The sequence below is a fragment of the Marmota monax genome, unplaced genomic scaffold (assembly GCF_021218885.2).
Source record: "Marmota monax isolate L192 unplaced genomic scaffold, Marmota_monax_Labrador192_F-V1.1 WCK01_AAM20220418_F8-fsc00124, whole genome shotgun sequence".
NCBI classification, from domain to species: domain Eukaryota; kingdom Metazoa; phylum Chordata; class Mammalia; order Rodentia; family Sciuridae; genus Marmota; species Marmota monax.
This window is the reverse complement of record NW_026692505.1, coordinates 382,071-404,657: the sequence shown is the minus strand read 5'-3', so window position 1 is coordinate 404,657 and position 22,587 is coordinate 382,071. Positions and strand designations below refer to the sequence as shown.

General features: G+C 36.9%; 1 protein-coding gene across 2 annotated transcripts in view; it reads left to right on the top strand.

Moving 5' to 3' along the window:
• Positions 1-2,752: 2,752 nt before the first annotated feature.
• Positions 2,753-22,587, top strand: part of Plgrkt (plasminogen receptor with a C-terminal lysine) — a 53,138-nt gene continuing 33,303 nt past the window's right edge. Inside the window, exons 1-2 of one of the 2 annotated variants that reach the window (XM_046445845.2) lie at positions 2,753-2,859; positions 5,859-5,945. In XM_046445845.2, coding sequence (XP_046301801.1) covers positions 5,865-5,945 — 81 coding nt within the window. In that variant the 5' untranslated portion in view covers positions 2,753-2,859; positions 5,859-5,864. Of the gene's footprint in view, positions 2,860-5,858; positions 5,946-20,304; positions 20,335-22,587 lie in introns of those variants that run through there. The other variant, XM_046445846.1, reaches the window with a different exon arrangement.

The following is a 22,587-nucleotide window of genomic DNA, read 5'->3' as shown; positions in this document are numbered from 1 at the left end:
CACCAGTACTCTTTATGCAAGGTAGCAGGAGAAAAGGGGCAGGGAAGGAATAGTGAATTAACACTTTATATGTGGAGCTACTATAATTTCTGCCTTTCCAGTTTCTTGGCTGAGCTAAAGTTGATAATCATAGCTTCCTATTCATTCACTCATGTTCCCTCTGCCCTCTGCCAGCACCTTGGTAGATCAGGATTTTTTACCTGAAGTAGTGATATAATACTTCAGTTTTTGCATAATCTGAAATTTAATTGGTCCCAACTTTACTGGCTTACTGCAGTCATCTAATGATCATTATTATTGTTCATGAGAGGATTAGGAGATACCCAGTGAATCTCTGGTTGTCACACATAGTTCTCTTTGCCCTTCTTGAATAGCTGCAACTCAATTTCCTTTTAGTAATTGGGATCAATCTTCTCAATTTTGTCACTATGATGATCCAAAATTACCAGAGGGCACTTCCAACTTCCAATTCCCTAGAACCATGTCTGGATTCTCCAGTAGAAGCATTTCTTCCTTTTGAACTAGGACTTTCAAGCATGACAAACCCAAGATCAGAGAAATGGTGTACTGCATATTTTCTGGTTTTCCCTCTAGGCATTGCGCCTAGGAGCCTGACTACCATAGACTGCGTCAACCTGACTTCCTTGTCTTCTGGATGTCATGTGGATCTAGCCAATGGAAGACCTGACAGGATATGGGAGCATGGAAGGACAGAGAAGTGGGCCTTCTATCTTCACTCTGTTTCCACTTTGAAGTGAGGTCCCAACAGCGGCTACAACTATAGAATCTCATCCTGCTCTGCCAAAGGTTGGCATTGACTGCTTTTCTCTATAAACAATATGGCTGCTATTGGGTAACCTCTCCTGTAGCTGCAGCTTCAAATCTCACCTGGTTTTGGTAATTTCCCCCTCTTTCTCTCCTTCAGACTTAGAATTAGTAACAGTTCTCATTGTTCTGGCCACTACAATTTATTAAATCCTTTATGCCAGACAGTTTGTCTAACTATGTTATCTGATTTGGTCCTAATAACCCAATAAATTAGATGTTTTTAATTCTATTATAGATAGAGGTGATAATGTGAGAGGGTGACAATGACAGCTGAAAATTGAATCTAGGTGTGTTCATGCCAGTATGTGCACTCAAACACTACTCCATGTTCTCAAATATTACTTCCTACTTCGTGGAACAGTTCAACATCCCTTAAAAATTTAAACTTCTTCATGGTTTTGCTCCTAACAACACACTCTTGCTCCCACAACTGGAAGTGGGGATGTTGTTGCAATTTTCCCATTCAGCCATTGAACAAATAGTGTTTGAAAGCTAAAAACTGAGGGCTGGACCTTTCTCAAGGCCAGAGACTAGTGAAATCCATTTGAAATCTATGCTACTACCCCAGGCCATTTGATAACAAAAGATAGCTCTTCAAATAGTCTCTCAAGGAGGCTGGGAGAGAAACTTGGTTTACTCAAGATAGAAATTGCTGGTCTGAATGAAAAGTGGGCATTTCTCAGAGGAGCAGAGGATAAATATGGCTTTATCCAAAAAAGAACCCATAATTCTGGTCAAGTTTGTTCCTTTTGTGTATATATATTTTGCTACTTGAATGGTGGCAGCTTTCCAGCTGAGGAAACAGGCACTTATTTGAGATTTCCATTCTACTTCTTCTGCCTTAAAAACAACTGCTGACATTTTTAAGATGAAATGTAACTGGCAAAATCAAGAAAGACCATTTAAGCTCACTAGATGTCAAATATCAGCTACAATTGCAATGGTGTAATACCCCTATTAAATTAGCCAGTTAGTAGAATGTACACATATGTATACAAGTGTATACATATGTGAATATATATACACATGCAGAAATGCCCTCTGCCTTACCAGGTAACAAAAGCTCCAAGAGGAAGGATTAAAACTCTTTCTATGTGATCAACTGTTTTGTTCTGAGACCCCAACTCATTAACTAAAACTGAGTGTTTAATAAACATCTGTTATTTGAAAACTTGCCAATGAAGTCATGGTGAAGCTGAAGTACATTTTCAAAGAACCTGTTTTATAATGTCTTTCCACTTTTCAAGTTATTTCAGAATACTTTTTATCTTTTTAACAGTACTAGTTTCTAAACAGTAAACTATATAAATTGACCCAGTCCTTCTTTTAAAAAAATTAAATATTCTGATTATGGTTTATTTTTAATATATTTTTCTGTCCTTTATTTAGCATTGCAATGTACTTATTTATATCATGTTTTAGGTTTTTTTTTTTTTTTTTTTTTTTTAATACTGGGGATTGAACCCAGAGGAAATTGGCATGAATCTACATCCCCAGTTCTTTTTATTTATTTATTTGTTATTTAAAAAATCTTTTATTGATTTTATTTTTTAAAAAATACACGACAGAAATAGAATACATTACAATTCGACATCATGTTTTAGTGCACCTTACAAGTCGAATATCAGGCCAGAGAAAATTGCTTTGTAAATATAAAAATGTAAACAAAATACAAATTCCATTACCAAAAAAACCCCCAAACAACAACAAAAAACAAACAAACAAACAACAACAACAACAACAACAAAACGACTGCTGAGTTGTTATGTTTTTGAATTTGCCTCTTCGACACACCTGTTCCACTTCCATTCTCGCCTCGACCGGAAGAATACGCCGGCTTCTGTGACGATTGCGGGCCCTTTAAGAAAGCCAAGGGCCGCACTGATTGGCTGGGGCTCTTAACAACTGTCATGGCCAGCCAATCCCGAGGCTCTGTGGGCAGGGCCTCGATCCCGCCGCGGTACTAGGGGGCCCTAGCTTGCAGGCCTCGGCAGCCATCACCTGGTCACCGCGCCCCTTTACTCATAGCCGGTGAGTGAGAGCCCGCCGCGGCCGTGTGGGGAGGGAGGGTCGGCACCGCAGCGTTGGCCGGCGCAGCTCCCGGGCCGGGGCTGGAGAGGCGGCTCTCCCACTGCCCCTGATGCTGATAGCTATTGCCAACCTCATTTCAGAAAAGCTGGTTCTGTTTGCATTGACTTGAGGTCTCTTTGTATTGTTAGAATGGAGTTGGGAAAAGTCGCTGAGGAAATCAGCATGCCACTTGAGGGGAATGTCTCAATTACAGAAATTGCGTCCAAAATCGAGAGTGGAGATTATTACAGAAAGCCTCCTGTCACCGGGTTGAAATTTGCAGAGGGGAATGGCCTAGTTTGGATGGCAGACCTTTATTGAAAATGATTGTGATTATGTGACCAGTCATAAATTCAAACAATTTTTTTTTTTTTTAAATCAGGAAATAAGTGCAGAAATTTGGATGTTAGAAGTCATGGAATTCATTTTCTCTCTCTGAAAATCAAATTCAGGTTTCCAAGGAAAGACTGCCTGGATTGTGCAATTCTCCTCAGGGCAAATAAATCTTCCCTCAGTAATCTATAGGACAGCCTAGATAGGGCTGGAGCATTACAGACTCTTCGAGGTCTCACAAGTAATGAAGGCAGAAGAGATCCCAAGTCAATTTTCTCAGCCTTCTGAGACTCACCTGTGTCATACATTGTAAAAGTAGTAAAACATTTGTAATCCATGATAAAGTGTTGGATTTTTGACAGACTTATCTCATAAAAAAATCAATGAAATAAAAGTTATTTCTATTGCTTATTTTCTGATAAATTTTTTTTTTTGTAAGTGGGAGACAGAAAGTTGAGAATATTCTGAACATCTTAAGGAACACTCCCAGACTTTGGAAAATGGATTGGTTATCAGTAAGAAAAGGGAGGAGGTTTGAAAAACTCCATTGAGGGCGAAATTTACAAGGTGTGGCACACAAATTTTCAGGTGTAGTCTCTCGAAAGAGAGATTTTCTTTCTGCTCAGCTTCCACCTTTAACCCTTCTATCTGGGAGTGTCCCATAATCTGTCTGAACTATAAGCCCAGTCCCAAGGAAGCAAGGCCCAGAAAGAGGTAAATCTAAATCCTAACTTTATAGAATATTTCTCTTCTCTAGATGATTGACATGAGGACTGTCCCACTTCAGGGGAGATCCCACCCCCTTACAAACAGAAGCACTCTAAGGGACACAGAATGGTGACATACAGAATGTGTGCATAAAAACTAGAGGACAAATGTTTTCTTTATGTTTGCAGCAGATGTAAAAATTCAATCATTCTGTACATATGCAAAAGAAAAAATAATAAGGAACGGCAATGACTTGAGCCAAAGTTCTTGTACTGCATCATTTGCTTTATGCAAACACTGTGGGAAGTAGACACCATGGAGACTGTCAAGATGGATAACATATTGCTGGAGCATTTTAGGCAAGTTCTAGGTCTGCTGTCTGGTCTGTACATGGGGTGCTAAAACTTTTAGAAAGAAGAGAATTGCTAGTTCTTCTACCTTCATTAGGTGGCCTCTATCTTTGGCCACAGGTGTTGGAGTGGAACAGAGGGAGAGAACCTTATGATTACCCAGGTCTGTTCTGGGTCCTGTCTTTTCTCTTTTGCCCAGTTTTAATGCTGATTCTGGCTCATTGGCCCCAATAATTCTAGGCTGTGTCCTTAGCCAGAACACAGGGAAGCCATTGAAGTCTGGTTTGTGGCTCCCACTCACCTGGAGCACCATTGGCAGGGGTAAACCATTCTACCTGACATTAAATACCCCCTCCAACATCTCCTAAATTAGCCAGAACCCAAGATTTCCTGATATGGAAGGATAGGAAAATAGGAGCTGTCTGGGCTTCTTAGAGAATACTTGTGACTCCTGGATATGAAGCATTAAGTCTGGCCACCCTCACATGAGCTCTACCACACTATTCATCAGCCTACTAGAGGGGAGCAGTATCAGCAACATTGTTGAGGAAGGTAGAGAAGATGTGACTTTCCCTGGGTTTTCCCATCTTTTAAAAGTAAAATCAAGAACTAAGTGTATTCTCTATCTACCCAATTGGATAGAGAAAAAAATTTGGAATTCTGACCCACCCAGAATTGACAGTACTTCTCAGGGAAGATTATAAAGTAGAGGATAAAGATAATCTCTGATTTACATGATGGTTTGACTTAGGATTTTTGACTTTATTATGGTGCAAATGCAACATGTATTCAATAGAAAATATACTTCAAAATTTGAATTTCAGTCTTTTCCTGGGCTACAATATACAACAACCATTCCGTTTTTACTTTCAGTAAAGTATTTAATAAATTACATGAAATATCCAGCACTTTGTAAAATAGGCTTTGTGTTAGATGACTTTGCCCAACTGTAGGCTAATGTAGGTGTTCTGCATATGTTTCAGGTAGTCTAGGCTAAGCTATGATGTTGGATGGGTTAGGGATATTAAATGCATTTTTGACAATGATATTTTCAATTTATAATGAGTTTAAATAAGTGACATGTTGAAGAGGGACACAAGTTATGGCAGGATTAATGTACTGACCTTGAGACACCTAAATCTTCTTAAAACACAAATTCAGTGAGCACAGAAAAATCTGTTCACAAGATACTCAAAGTATGTTCTGATTCAACTCTCCAGAAATGCAAGTTTTATTGTCCACCTGTATAGTGGGTAAGAGGATGAGTGCTATCCAACCTGCTCTCAAGAATTATAGCAGAAAGAAAAACTAGGAAATATATACTTTATAGAGTAGAGAGAGATTTTGGAAATGGTCTGATCCAATCAGCTATACTTAGGTGAGTAAATTATGGCCAAGATGGTTAAGCTGGATGGCTAATAAGGAGTAAGGACTAGAATTTACACTGTGTTCTAAGTCAGAAGTTTTTCTTTTTTCACTTTGTCATAAGGTCTTGGTAGCCCAAAGCAGAGCATGCAAGGATGTACATAGTATATTATTTAAATTTTCTTTATATGTTTTACACTTTAGATCAAGATGGGGTTTATATTTTCAAAATCTATGAATGAAAACATGAAAAATCAACAAGAGTTCATGCTTACCCATGCCCGACTTCAGGTATGTTTTGAAACAATTAAGCTATTATGTTGTTACAATGGTTCAGTTCTATCACTTGTACTTCGGCTGTTCTTTTTGACCTTCCCCTTCCAAAAAATTAAATAAAAAACCTAAAATGCTCTTGGGGCCTCTTCCTCAAATACAAGATGAAATGGATTGCTAATAATCTGGTGAATGTCCTTGTTTAAGTCTCCAATCCAGACACTTGTGTCAAAATTTCCATTCTGTAGAAAGAGATAACTACTTAAGAGTATGATAGGTGGAATAATGCCCTCCCCAAGATATATGTGTCCTAATTCCCAGGAACTGTGACTATGTCAAGAATGTTACCTTGCACAGCAAAAGAGATTTTATAATGTGATCATCTAAGGAGTTTGAGATGGGAATATTATCCTGGATTATTCAGATAGGTCCATTGTAATCATAAGAGTAAAGAAGGAAGGGGGTGGGGATTTTAAGGTACTGTACTGTTCTACTTCTGGCTTTGAAGATGGAATCAGTTGGGATTGAGAGCCAAGGCATACAGGTAACCTCTAGAACGTGGAAAAGACAAACAGATTCTGCACTGTAGTCTCCAGAGGGACCAAGTCCTGTCAGGCCATTTTGTACTTTAAACCTCACAACTATAAAGTAATAGATTTGTGTTGTTTTAAATCATTAAATTCTTATAATTTGTCACAGTAGCAGTAGGGAACAAATACAGATAATGATACCTTTACATCAGATTATACAATGAGTAGATAAAAAAAGATCCAAGCACAGTAGAGGGTTGTCCAGTTGCCTAATAAAAGTTGTCAAAACGTACATTGAAATGTTGGAATTCAAAATCAAGGGTTAAAAGTTTGACCCAAATTATTTTCTTAAGATTTTAGATAAAGATTTCTAGGTCTCGGTTATCCTTTATAGTGCCCGGAGTTGAAGGTTCTACTATGAGACAGTAGAGCTAGTGATTTAATGAGGACCAAAGCCAGACTGCCTGGATTTGAATCCTAGTTGCACCCATGACTAACTGTATAACTGTATAAGTACAGATCAGTCTCATGATCTGTACTCTAGAGGTAATAACATTCCTCCTCAGAGAGATGTTTTAAGGAATAAAGTCAATATATATTATATAAATCACACCTCCAGTAGTTAGAAAAGTGCCTGTAGGCATTAGGGTATATTAGGTATTGCTGTTGTTATTGCTACTAAAGACTGATAAGAGTGTCCTGTGCAAGATAAAGATTTCTTTTGGGGGAATGGAACAATTGAAAGAATGGAAAATTGAATTATTATAACAGAGCAAAGTGACCTACAAGAGACCAAATATTAGATATTTAAATCAGTCAAGTATGTCAGATACTTAGAACATCCTGGTCAAAGATCTTTAGAAACTATAGTTCCCATGACGGTCAGGGTCTGTGAAAGGTTGGGGAATTTTAGCCTAATGGAAAACTCATTACAGAAGCCCAGAGACACCTAGAGCAGAGATGGAGGACTTCATTACTTACATCATAGAAAGCAGCATAATCATGATGTTGGTGTTATTTCCCCATGCCCTGCAAGACTCATGGAGGTGACAAAGATGGGCAAGGACTAGTTGGGTGCTATACAGTGGATTTGTGTCACATTTGAGGAATGTTTAGCTTCTGAAATCTACTGCATTTATAATAAGCCATGAGCAAGGAAGGGGTGAGGGCAAGAAGAGAGGAAATTTCTTTTGTCTCATTCCTCAAATGGCTCACTGAAGCACAAGCAAGAAATGACCCATGTAAAGAGCAGTTAGGGCCTTCATTCTTGACCTAACCTGCAAGAATGTATAGGGACATTCTGGGCTCATGATAATACCCTGATTTGTCAGATTCTGGGAACAGCTTTGACGTTTTTAACACTGATCCCAGTGACCAGGTGTTACAAAGCTGGGGCTGAGGCCAAATGGTTCCAGTGTAGATACTGGTTTTCAGCTTAGCTGAACCAAAGGTGAATCCAGGCATTTAGGGAAATATCTGTTAGGTCCTGTTAATCTAGGACCCTATTGAGATGGCAGTATTGTCTTAAATGGAAGAGTGGGGTGGGGAATAAAGTTTTCCCCAGAGAGTGGTTATTACTCTCTTATGCAAAACTGAGATATGACCAGGCCAGTCATATTCTCAAACACATCCTTGTCTTTTAAGTTTTATTTTTTAATTTATTCTTTTTAGAGATACATGACAGTGGAGTGTATTTTGACATATTATACATGTGTGGAGTATTAGTTATTCTAATTAGTATCTGATTCTTGTGGTTGTACATGGTGTGGAGTTTCACGGTGGTGTATTCATATAGGAACATAGGGCAGTTATGTCTGATTCATTCTACTGTCTTTCCTATTTCCATTCTCCCTCTCTTTCCTTCATTCCTCATTCTAATCCACTGAACTTCTATTTTTTCTTCCCACCTCTTATTGTGTGTTATCATCTTTATATCAGAGAGAACAATTGGCCTTTGGTACAGTATTATTTCCACTCAGCATGGTAGTCTCCAGATCCATCCATTTACTGGCAAAAGTCATAAAGTCATTCATTTTATGGCTGAATGATATTCAATTGTGTATATATATCACATTTTCTTTATTAATGCATCTGTTGAAGGGCACCATGGTTGATTCTATAGGTTGGCTATGTGAATTGAGCTGCTATAAATATTCACCGCCTATGTCACTGGGATATGCTGATTTTAAGTCCCTTGAGTGTATACCAGGAGTGGGATAACTAGGTGAAATAGTGGCTCCATTCCAAGTTTTATGAGGAATCTCCATACTGCTTTCCATAGTGGTTGCACCAATTTACAGTTCCACTAGCAATGTATACATGAACTTTTCCCCCTACATCCTTGCTAACATTTATTGTTACTAGTATTCTTGATAATTGCCATTCTGACTGGAATGAGATAGAATCTCAGTAGAGTTTTGATTTGCATTTCTCTAATTGTCAGAGGTGTTGAACATTTTTTCAAATATTTGTTGATTGATTATTTCTTCTGTGAAGTGTCTGTTTAATTCCTTAGCCCATTTATTGATTGGGTTATTTTTATTTTATGTGAATTTTTTGAGTTCTTTATATATCCTTGAGATTAATGCTCTATCTGAGGTGCATGTGGTAAATATTTTCTCCCATTCTGTAGGCTATATTTTCACATTTTTAATTGTTTCCTTTGCTGTGAAGAAGCTTTTCATTTTGAATCCATCCCATTTATTGATTCTTGATTTACGTCTTGTGCTTTAGGAGTCTTATTGAGGAAGCCAGTTCCTAAGCTGAAATGATTGAAAGTTGGGCCTACATATTATTCTAGTAGGCCCACTGGTCTATTGGCTAGGACCTAGAAAATGAACTTGCATTGCTCAAACCAGCCAGTTTATGGCCCTTCTCTTGTTACTGCAGTCTTGGCTAAACATTACCAAGAGTATTTAGTGCTATTTCCAGCAGGTGGCGCTGTTGTACAAGGCATTGAGCCTCTTTGCAGGTCACCTTTCATTTTCCCTATTTTTTCCAGGGAGCTTACAATGTTTCTGTAAGACCACCTGGGAGGGGGTCGGACATTCAGATCCTCTGGTTCACTATGGGTTTTATAATACAAACATGTAACACATCAATTTCATAAAATATTTGTATGCAGTGGGAAAGGGTGGATATTCAGTACAGTATTTTGAATTGGTTCAAGGTCCCTCTAATTTTCCTTCTTCACTGTAAACTTTGCTCAAACTTTACCAGTTGAATCCAAGTTCCCCAACACCCATCTCCCTGCCCATTTGGAACACACACAAAAAAAGAGTTTAACATAAATACTTCAGGGGTTATCATATCAGGAGAGTAGGTGGGTGGGGGAGATCAGGAGTACACAAGGGTAGGAAGGACTTTTTGTTCTTTGACTCCTCATCACAGAATGGACACTCCTGTGTGCCCCTGGTTGTGTTCAGGGGAATTGACTTTTTAGCCTTCCTTGGTACCACAGTGCTTTCGGTTGGTCCTTGGTAACCTTGGCCATCTTGGTGCATAACACAACTCTCTCCATGGGACCAAGTAGACTCTGGCACCTGCAACCAACAGAGCCATAAAAGTTGGGTCCTTCCTCAAAGTTCCCCTATCATACCCAGACTTCTTCCTGAAAGATCTCAAGTTGGGGAGGAGAGTACACAGAATGAGGTTCTGAGGGCAAGGAAGTTGAGAAACAGCTTGGCATAGGAAAGCAAGTTTTTGTATTTACTTTTAGTTTCAAGTGGCCTCTTGCCACAGCTCAGCAAATACATTGCTAATGATTTCAGTTGACCCAAAGTTCTATATACTCATCCTTGACACCATTTATTTAGGCTTCAGGGACCTCTTGCTTCAGCAGCTGCAGCCACATCATGTTGCCTTTGGCTGTGGAACCTGCTGCCCTATTGTCGTAAGAGCATCCTTCCTTTCACCAACCCCAGAGGAAAGCATTGCCATAACTCAAGAACTATTTGGGCAGCTTGTTTCAACCCTATATGTTTATTTATTTATTTATTTGCAATACTGGGGATGGAGCCCAGGTCCTAGTACAAGCAGGGCAAGCACTCACCACTGAGCTATATCCCAAGCTTTCAACCCTAAATTTTGTTGCTCAATCTCACTCAACACACAGGACAGTGTGTTACTTTACCCTCCTGTCTATGAGAGGAGAGAGAATTTGTTATGAGATCTTAGGGATTTTACTCACACCCTCTAACTCAAACAATGAGAGCCATTATCTTTTCCAGAAAGCCATATCTCAATCATCATCTCACTCTTGTTGCCCAAACTGGTTTTTACCTGACTTGTAAATTAGCAAGTTAGCTTGTCATGATTTTACAGATGCTTGTGGAAGACCTTATTCTCACAGCACAGCATGCAGCATGTTGGCAGCAGTTTTCCATGTACTCCATTTCCCATGGAGGGGATGTAGGTGAGCCTAGTTGGAGGTTGAGATAAATACAGTGTGTTTGTGACATAACTGAGGAACACTGGGTCTTGTGAAATCTACCACTTTTATTATATGTGTCAAGCAAACCTGCAATTTAATGAGGAGGAGATGCTACCTCATTGCTTAATGCTGCTAACCACAACTATGGGAAAGTGCCCAAAGAGAGAGCTGCATCCCTGTCCTACCCAGTAAGAGCTGCAGGAAGACCCAGAGACATGGGGGATTGATTCTCCTAACATATGTGCTGGTTAAGAAGACTAGTTTTTCCATTGGTTGTTATTTCCTTGTTGATTATTATTTATCTGTTAATTTCAAGGAAGGATGGCCAGGAGAATATAGATAATACAGTTGAACAAGTCTTGGAACCCTGAAGCTACTTGAATAAGTTCTGATCCTAATTTGGGCAGCCTTGAGAGAAACATAGTAATAGTTTTGGAAGATCAGGTTCATCCTTGAATGTTCCGTATTTAAAAGAATTAAACTTCCCGATCATTCTTAGGTTTAGAGCTATTCTTTCTTTCTTTTTTTTAAAAGTATCATGAAGTATTTGACACAACAGAATATATTTATAATAAATGTTTAAATTATGAAGTATAGTAAAATGAACATCAACTACCCCTCCACTAAACTTAAGAATTACGTTATCACAATACTCTGGAGCCATATGTAACTTCTTCCCTACTTGTTGAGTGACTCCAAACTGCTAAAGCTAGGCTGTACTTGACCTTCTGTCCCAGAAGTCCGTAGGACAGAAGAAGACCCTGCAGTTGTGATGACATGGACCACTGGAATGGAGAATGACTTGTCTTTATAAGATATTCAAAAGAGAAATTACAAAAATGATTGAAATACCATGCTTAAATAATATATTTAGCTTATGATTATATATGTGTTATGATTGAAATACCATGCTTAAATAATATATTTAGCTTATGATTATATATGTGTGTTGATTATTTTCTTTAAGGGAAATGATAGAATAAATAAGCAAGATTTTTATTACAGAAAGCATAATTACTTGAATCCTTAGTCTAGTGGGTTTTATTTCTACTTTATTTGTAAAATAAAAAAAACACAACTCAATGATTACTTATTATTGTTTTTTCTTTCATGGAAAAGGACTAAAATTAGAAATTCAGCAACATCTCCTATACCCGTGGCCAGGTTCTCAATCCTGGCTGTACATTTGGTTCATTCAGAGGCTCTTGAATATTTAGGTCTTGCCCCAGACCAGTTGGATCCCTCATGGCTGTGTGTGGGTGTCATTGTTGATACTTGAAGCTTTCTAGGGGGTTCATAGTACACTGCCCAGGATGAGAAGCTTTGTCCTTTTCTTCTCTGTGATGTTACATAAACATAACTAGTGATTGACAGTGATTTTATAAAATCTATGTAGCAGATAGAACCAAATAAGTTTTCACTTCATAGTAACTTAATCATGAAATTAATCATTGGGGTCTGGTCAATCAAAATTTCTAAGTCTGAAATTGAAATGTTTTCTTCTATTGAAAGATGGAGGGAATTCACACTCTTAGTTGTAATGATATTTTCAAATCATGAGCAATCTTCAATTTCCCACTAGAAATTCCCTTTTCTAACCTCTTATTGAAGATGATAGATAGGTAATTAGCAAGCTTTCACTCCTATAAAAATGAATGCTTTCTTAAAATGCCACTAGGTGGCACACCTAAATCAATTTTATTTCACTTCATTGTCAGAAAAATATCTTGTTGTTATGAAATAGGATGGAAACAGGAAGTCTAAAGCAGAGAGACAGAACAGATTCCATAGGTCCATGCTATGCTACATTGCTATTATAGTTAAAGATTAGTTGTGCAGTGAATAAATATTTATTCATTGTTTGTTACAAAGTTTGGGCAACAAACTGAAGATTAAAAAACAAGAACAAACAAAACAAAACAGAACAAAAACCAAAAACAAAACATCAAGAGCAAAAAAATCAAGACAAAAATTCAAACCAAAACAGAACAAAAACCCATGAAAAACAGACTTTAACCTATATAGTAAAAAAATGAAGTCAGGATTTAGAGACTCCTTTCATTTTCCTTAAAAGCACATGAAAGACATTGTTCCAAATGTACTAATAAAAACAAAACAGTTTCAAACACATACCGTGAGGCTTTTCTTAGCCATTTCAATAGTCATTTGTCCATTTATATAAATTTCTATGGAATGCCTAACATGTGCCACATGATACTTTGCTAAATGGATTTCTTCTTCCAAGCAATTCTTGCTTTTGTCCAAGGGGCAGTGGCAACCAGAAGTTTCAACATCGTGTTCAGAACTGAAAATTCTGTAATGTTTATGAACCAAAATTGAGTTGGTGTCAGATATTTTCAAAGTGCTAGAAGATTATGGAGCAACATCTTCAGTTTTGAGAGGAAAACCCCCTCATTCTATATTTAGCTACATTGTACATACTGCAGATGAAAAGAGAAATTCAGACATGCAGATATTCAGAAAATGAGTCAACTAGGTGTTATTGAAAAAATTAACTGAAGTTGTATAATGTTGCCAATTAATAAAGAAATATTAAGAGCTACCAGCAAAATCTAACTTGCTAATGTGCATATAGAGGAGAGGAAAAGGTATAATTTTAAACCAATATTTTGGCAATCTTGTTTCTTCTATCACATCTTCCTTTACCTTTATTATTATTATTTTGGTTTTGGCTGGAATGTACTTTATGGGAAATTTCAACTTAACTGTAAATACTTCAGTATGAATCTCCAACAGATTGTATGCTATACCACAATGCTATTAGACAAATCAATTGGTGCCAAAGATTAGTGGAGCAGTGACTAAATATGTTATTAATAACCATAATTAATATGGTTATTAATAACCATATTTAACTAAATTTACAATAATTCTTTTCTATTGTGATCCCTCATCTCAATTATCTCATACATGTCTTTTTATAATTGTTTGAAATAAGTATCTGAGCAAGTTATATTTTCTTTTGTAATAATTTTATTTATCAGTCTTCCTAAAGTCTGTTAATCATATCATGGAAGTTGCCCCCAAACAGTTTTCATCTCAGTTTCTCCATCACACTTGGTTAGTAGGGCTCCCAACTCTTTCTTAATTTGTGACAATATTCCTTCCTTTTGACCTGCTATAATATTTGTTTATTGAAGAAGCCAGGTCATCTGTTCTAAGCAATCCCCTGATGGCTTCCTCATTAAATTATTGAACATGTTCTTCTGTCCTTCTGCCTGTCCTTCCTTCTTCCTAGATGCTGGCATAATTCAAGGTTTTGCTGAGACTCAGGCTCAGTTTTTCTTTTCCAAGGATCTGTTAGAAGTGGAGCTTGTACATCACACCACAAGCACATAAGGCCTGGTTGTCTTACTCTCAGTGATGTCGGCCTGACCTATCCCTTATAAAGTTCCCCACCAACCTGTAATTGTATGACTTTACTACCCATTTGTGATCATTGCCTATATATATTACTTCATTAGGGCTTGAAAAATGGTGATTTAAAAAGATTCCTTCTTTCTGTATTTATTAGCTGGAAGTTTATTAAGAACTTTTCTTTACTAACTATTGGATATCGCAAAGTCAGTTGGTACAGAAAGCACAAAATGAATTCTTGACCCTTTCCTTTAATTTAGCCATTTTCATAATAATGAACTGATATCAGAGCAATATACATATTTAACAAAATATTTTTTTATTTGTATACTATGATCATAAACTCTTGATGTATTTTAATTAGTTGCAGTCATCATTGTTTTTGATGCTCAAATTGTCCCAGTTTTGGCTGGGGGGAGATCTTTCAACTTGACATCTGTGTCCTTTGGATAAGACCCAATCAATATTTGATTGTAAGCAGGTCTCATTTCCTACATTAAAGTATATAGCTTAGTAATAAGGATTATTATACTTTGTGTAGTTGCTCTGAGGTTTAAATGAGGTGATACCTGTGCAGGAATTTAGCACAGACCATTGACCCCATGTAACACTCAGCAAGGTCAGTAATGTGAGCCAAACTTTTATTACTAGCAGTGTCATTCATTTACTCACCATATATTTGTGAAGCCTTGCTCTAGTCTAGGCAGTAATTTGGAAGGTGCATGATGCTGGCCAAGTCCTTCCCTCATGGAGCTTACATGCCAACAGGAGAGCAGGCACAAGCCAACTAGCCAGAGTGTGTTATGGGTATCAAGTTCTGTGAGGGAAAAAAGCAGGTTGAGGGTGTAATTTCAGGAGAATGTGGATTGGTGGGGAGATGCTATTTTCAGTGGAATAGATGGTGAGGACCTCTCAAAAAGGTGACATTTGAACAGAGCCTTGAGGGAACTAAAAATGTAAGCCAAAAGAAAGTCAAGAAAAGATGGTTTTAGGCAAAGGAAAGCAAGAGCAGAGACTTGGAGGGGGAGAACCTGTGCTGAGTGGGAGGAGCACCAAAAAGACCAAAGACCGGGTACCCTGAGCTCTGGAAGTGGCGGGGTGGGGAGGGGATGTGGGGGGGGGAGAAGGGGACAAGGTCAGAGGCTACATAGGGCCATCATTCAGCATAACTGTTTTGAAATGTATTCTGAGTGACCTGGAAAGTCATTAAAGGGTCTGGTGTAGAGGAATAGCATGACCCAATGGTTTTTGTGACATGAAATATATTTGCTTTTTCAAATACATAAAAATACAACAAAATAACTTTCATAAGAAAGAACACTATAAAATTGCCTAAGCCCTCATAACTCCAAAGTCTGTCCTTCTTGTGCCCTCCCATCTGTTTTTCTTTTTGATTTAGGTGGAAATTTTGCCAGCATCTTGAACTGGAAAGGGCTTTGTGTTCTCAGAAAAGCAAAACAGCACAGCATGCACTTTGTGGACTTGGGGTGTCAAGGAACCCAAAATGTAGAGTAGGTGGTGAGAAGGTGAGGAGAGTAGCCAGATCTTCTGCAGGTGGATAAACGAGAGAGTAGGTGGCAGGTGGATGCAGAGCCAGGAAGTGTCAGGGGATTTAGCTAGGAAGTGCCTTGAATAAAAGGGGCAGACTGATCACAAGTTCACCAGGACCCTGTGGGGCTGTGAGGAGGCGTGATCAAATTTCTATGTTTGTGTCTCCAACTATCCTCAGCTTATCCTCTGGGACTCATTTATATCCATGCTCCCCTCACCCACTATCTGTTCCTAGTCTCCCCGTGTCACTTACCCATAATCATTTTTTCTGAGGTCTTTTAAAAAATTGTGATAAAATATACATATAAAAATCACCATTCTAAAATGTACAATTCAATGGCATTTAGTAAATCTACAATGTTGTGCAATCATTGCTAGTTTTTAATTATTATTATTATTTTTTTTAGCAGTACTGGGGGATTGAACCCAGAGCCTTGTACATGTGATAGGCTAGCACTCTAGCAACTGAGCTATATCCCAGGCTGTCACTACTTACTTTTATAACATTTGCATCACCCCAAAAAGGAACCCTATATCTGTAAAGCAGTCACTCATAATCCCTCCAAACCCCAACCCCAGCTCTTGGCAACCATGAATCTGTTTTCTGTTTCTATGGATTTGTCTCTATGGACATTTCATATAAATTGAATCATACAACACTTTATATTTGTCTAGCTTCCTTTACTTAGCAAATGTCTTTCCAAGATTCAGCCATGTTGTAGCATGTATCAGCACTTTGTTCTTTTTTTTTTTTTTAAATGGCTGAATAACATTCCATTATAGATGTATCACATTTTGTTTATCCTTTCATCTCTTGGTGGGTATTTGGGTTGTTTCTACCATTTTGCTATTGTGAATGATGCTGCTATAAACATTCTTGTACTAGGATTTTTTTTTTTTTTTTGAACACTTGTTTTCAATTATCTTGGGTAAATACTAGGAATGGAATTGCTGAGTCATGTGGAAATTTTACGTTTAACTCACTGAGAAACCACGAAATTGTTTTCCACAGTATCTGTACTTTTTAAATCTCTTTTTACATTCCCATTATATGTAGAAGGATTTTTCTGATTCCTACCAATACTTGTATTTTCTCCGTTCTTCGTCTTTCTCTCTGCCTCCTCCTCCTTCTTCTTGCCATCTAGTGGGTTTAAAGTGGTATCTCATCGTGGTTTTGATTAGAGTTTCCATAATGAGGAAACTATTGAACTTTTTTATATGCTTGTTTGCCCATTTGGATATGTCTTTGGTAAGATGTCTGTTCTGGTCCTTCGCCCAGAAGGACAATTTTAAAATTTGAAATTGACAATTTTAAAATTGGGTCATTTGTCTTTTTATTGTTGAGTTGTAAGAATTCTTTACATATTATGGGTACTAGATCTTTGTCAGATACACAATTTGCAAATATTTTTTTTTCCTAATCTGTGGGTTGTATTTATTCAATGGTGTCCTTTGTAGTACACGTTTCTAATTTTTGTGAAATCCAATTTTTCTTTTATTGTTTGTACTTTTGGTGTCATATCTGAGAAACTGTTACTAAATTCAGGGTAATAAAGATTTGTTCCTATTTTTTTCTTCTAAGACGTTTAAGGCATTATCTCTTACTTTGGTTTTTGACCCATTTTTTAGTTAATTTTTTATATGGTATGTGATATAAACACATACTGCATGTGACTATCCAGTTGTCCTAGCCTGAGATCCAATCATTTTTTAAAATTCCTTTTCTTTATTTCTTTCCTTTTCTTTTCTTCTCCCTTCCTCCCTCCTTCCTTCTCTTTTTCTTCCTTTCACCAGGGGTTGAACCCAGGGCACTTAACAACTGAGCCACATCCTCAGCCCTTTTAATTAGTTTATTTAAAATATATATATATATATATATATATATATATAGCCATAGATGGACACAATATCTTTATTTTTATTTATCTATTTTTAATGTGGTGTGAGGATCAAACCCAGGGCCTCACACATGTGAGGCAAGTACTCCATCACTGAGCCACAACCCCAGCCCTTATTTTTTATTTTGAGACAGGGTCTTGCTAAGTTGCTTAGGACCTTGCTAAGTTGCTGAGGTTAGTTTTGAACTTTCATTCCTCCTGATGAAGTCTGTTCTTTATGAGCCTAAAAAAGTTAACTACCATGCAGCAAAGATTTGGGGTTACAGACTAAGTCCATAACTGCCTCAGATGAAGATCCTATCTATGTAACCCCTCATAGAGGAAATCTTGACTTATTAGTGGTCTTTGTCTAGGAATGATAGGGAGTGAAAATGAAACAATTAGGAAGATTGTTGGTGCCATAGACACATGTCTACAAAGGCAAATGAAGGTCAAGCCACCAAGCTGACTCTTTGCTACCTGCCCCTCCCATCCAGAAAGTGGGACCAAACACTTAATATTCACTTCTCTGAGGGGGACACACTGGTTCTAGGGTTGTTCACAAACTTAAGTGAAACCAGTGAATCTAGTTATAGAAAATCAAAAGGCTCTTCTTTTTCTTTTTTTTTCTCTGAAGCTATAAGTTTATTTTCTGATTGGAGTAAACCTTATGTTGTTTTTAGTCCTTTATTGCTTAAGCAAGAAGGAATCGGTCTTACTCTTTTTGAGACTTAAGATTATGAAGAGAGAGGATGACTGAACTTTCAGGCAGGTTGGCAAGGCTTCAGGTTCTCACTTACAGGGTTTAAGTCCAGGGCATGACTGCTAAGGACTGTGGATTCATTTTCTTTTGTGTGTAACTGGAAGGTCACTGGCATTAGAGTCAGACACATCTGGTCCAACCCTGCCTTCATCACTTACTGGTTGAATGACTGTGTCAGGCAGCTTTCTGTTGCTGTGGCAAAATACCCCAATGAACAATTTAAAAGGAGGTAGGATTTTTCTCAAGGTTTTTAGTTTATGGTTACTTGGCTCCATCATTCTGGGCCTGTGATGAGGCAGATTATTATGGTGTGGAAGAGCACAGCTTCCCACCTCATGGTGGCCATGAAGCAAAGCAAGAGGGCTTGTTTTTGTAACAAAGCCCCTTTCCTGAATCCCATTAAGCTATGAATCCATAAATGAATTAATCCATTCATGATGTCAGAGCCCACATGATCCAACCACCTCCAAAGACCCCATCTCTATACACTGATAACATTGCAGCCCCAGCCTTTGATCCTCTCCCCCCTTTCCTGGGGGACATGACAGTGACTGTGTGTAAATAACATAGGCTTCTTCATCTCTAAGATGGGACAATATTGAAGTACTAGGTCATGTGGCTCAATAACTTTCCCTTTTTTTTGTTGTCTACTTTCCTCTCCATTTGCTCACAATCACTATTTTATTCTTCTATCTCGAATTTCATTTTCCCATTTTTCACTCTTTGTCATCTTTTTTTTTTTTTTAAACTTCTTCATCCCTATACCTTCAGTTTTAGAGTAAGCACATGCTCTTCCAGTTCTCTCTCACCACTGCCATGTAGGATATTTAGCACTTTAAACAATCAATCCTGGCAAATGGCTGAAGGGCCAATTTGCCTGTCAGCCCACAGCCTTTCTTGGATCTCTGGATCCCCATGGGCATGCTTAGCTCTGAAACACTAGGGAACATTTGTGAGTGTTCCCTCCAGAGCCATGGAAGAACCAGGGACATTCCAAAAGTTTCCTGTGACCTGACCTAAAGAACATGGTGTGTTCCTTTGTGTTCAACTTGTACAAAAATGGAATTTCTGCTTCTTCCATCCTTTTGTATAAAAGATATTTCTGGGTTCTCATGATTTTTTTTTTTTAAGGAAACTTCAGAACAAAACATTCCCAGTTTAAAATGAGTTCAGTAAACAGCAACGTGACTTGGGTGGTATGTCGAATATTGCAAAGAAACCAGCACAAAGTTAGGGAGTTACTGAGTAGAGATTGTACTGAATCATGTATTTAAAGCTGATTGATTACAATCATTGCATAAGGATATTTCCTGTTTCCATATTTTTTTTTTGTCCAGAGATTTGACATCTATTCCCATACTTATCATTTACTTTGTAACTATTTACAATCTGTTTGTAACCACATTTATTTTTTAACTGGAATTTTTTTTAAAGTTAATGATTGAAAAATCATTGCTTACCTTTAATAGTTTCTAAGACTTTTAAGTCTGATACAAACCAGAATTCTGAACATATTCTCTCATGCTGCTTCAAATCATTATTTCATATCAATCAGGCAACCACTATGTTGGTTATTTTGTTTGACTCCACCCTTACCCTTACCCAGCTCCATTTCCTTTCTCCTTCTGCACTAGAAGTGCTAGTGACTTCCTGTTGTTGCCAGACTCTGGTGCCTTCCTATCACTGTGGTTGCTTAAACCCCATCACACTGTCCTTTAATTAAATTCTTTTTAGTTACACTGTTTTCAAGTCTAAGAGGGCGTGCACTCTCTATTTCCTGTTGATATTGAAGAAGATAATGAGCATGTTCATGTTTTTGTATAAGCCATTATCTGAAATTTAAAAGGTACCTGCATTTATCATGAGCACTAAAAAGGTAATATTTTAAGTTAATCTCAAACTACAATAAGGTTTCTGGCAGTTGCAAATTTAATGTGATGCTTATAAGACTGCTTCAGATAAATACCAAAATTATAAATTAAAACTTTAGACCTGTCTTTTCTATAACTCTGGTCCCAATTTAGTTCTCTGAACTAGTTGGTGATTTCTTCTTTGATTCCCACATTGCATATGTACATTAAATAAAATAATGATTGTTTATGCTGACCACAGAGAAGAGACCTAGAACTCAAGTGTGTTATACAAAATTTACAATAAAGCAGCTGATTCTTTAATAAAATTGATGTCCCTTTTCAGTTCTAGATATGGAACCACAGATACATTACAGAACTACAACTTATGTACATACTGGGAAAATAAGATAGACTAAATGCTGTTTTCCAAATACCATTTTATTTAGTTATGTAATAATTAACAGTATGACATCAAGCCCAAGTAAATAATGCTGATTTATTTCAAATGAGAGTGGTACATATTGGTTCCTAGGTGAAATCCTCTGCTTGGGGGTGGAGGAGACAAAATCTTCTTGTTCGTTTTTAAAGCTTATTTGAGGCTCTGGAGCCATTTTTTGCCTTGCTCTTGGATCTAGGCCATACTGTGGATCTGTGTTATTCCAAATGCCTTGCAACAGACCTTAGTGTTAGACAAAGTTTTAGTGTGAACAAAAGTTTTAGTGTATTTTTCTAGAGAAGCATATCTACAACAATTTTTCCGGTCCCTTTGATATTAGAACTAGTTATTGCCTTAATTATGATTTTTATGTTTGTGGCTTCTGTTAATTTCTATGTCTTAAGTTGACAGCAATGTTGGTTGCATAGATTGGGTAATGAAATAAAATCATTTATACTTGAAAATGACAACCTTAGATGCTCACTTCTGTTGCCAAAAATAACAATAATGAATGAATAAAAAAAAATTAACAGGGTACAATGAAGGTAAGTTATAATTTTTCTTGCTTTCAAAAATCAAGTTTGAAAGCCAAAATCTAATTTTATTATTTTAAAGTCAATTATTTTATTGTCCTATGAGCTTGGATTCTGGAGTTTCGAAGGTAAAATCTATCTAAATCTCACTTCTATACTTATCCTTAAACTTAGACAAGAATTTGTAAAGTAACACCTCAGGATGTTTCCGAAAAATATGTCAGAATTACCTTATACTTCTGCCTAGCAGTGTGTTGGAGCATATTGGCATTTTCATTTGAATTTTCTTATTAATGTTTATGTTAAAGATAGAACCCCAAGAAGAATATTCTAAAACCAAGTTGTTTATTCAATTCTTATTAAGGACAGCTGTATGCCAGGCCCTGTGCTAATGAGGATCTAAAGATAAAAAGACAAGGTTTAGAAGTTTTATGGTATTTGTGTGTTCTGAAATAGTTCAAATTACTTTACATGGTATTTTTCTTGGAAGAAGAGATAGTTGGATTATATTCAGTAAACAAAAATTTTGTGTTCTCTGAATCTATTTTGTAAATTAATGATGTTAGTTTTGGATTTACTGGTTAAATTCAAATATTATTTATTGAAGATAAATTAGAAACATGTGGGCCATTATATTAGAGATTTTTTTTATAGTAATATGAATGTATCATTTGGGATCTGAATTTTTGTTATATATGGAAATACCCGCTTGATTTTACAATTATTGTTGGTGACTTAAATGTCAATTTTTGTTATAAAATAATTATTTCTAGTTATGTACTTAAAATAAAGATATTAATTTGAAGCCATATTTGTTTTGAAAAAAGCTTGAACATGAAGACCTCAAGTTTTAAAAGCTATATTGTAGTGGGTTTATGAGTGATTTTCCTCTCTTGAAAAACTCTGATTATATATTATATTTATAATGTATATAGTTATATATTTATAATGTATATAATGCAGCAGCAGACCTATACCTTAACAGTAGCAACTCTTACTCAGCCCACAGACTTCTCATGAATCGTTCCTTGCACATATTATAATAAAAATCCAAACCACCAAAAGGTCTATTTGGCAATGAATATTTTAATTTGATATTCTGTTCATATTTTTAGCATTTAGATATTTGCATATGCAAAGACTTTAGGACACTAAAAAGCAAAGGAAATTTTATTCAGTTAGTTTTAAAAGCCTTTTAATATTATTTCCTTTTTTACACAGTGCTTTGTTATTTGCCCTTTTCATAAATAGAGCTATTAGAGCTTTCATTTTCAAAAGCCATCATTTACAAATGCTTTCTTTCCTTT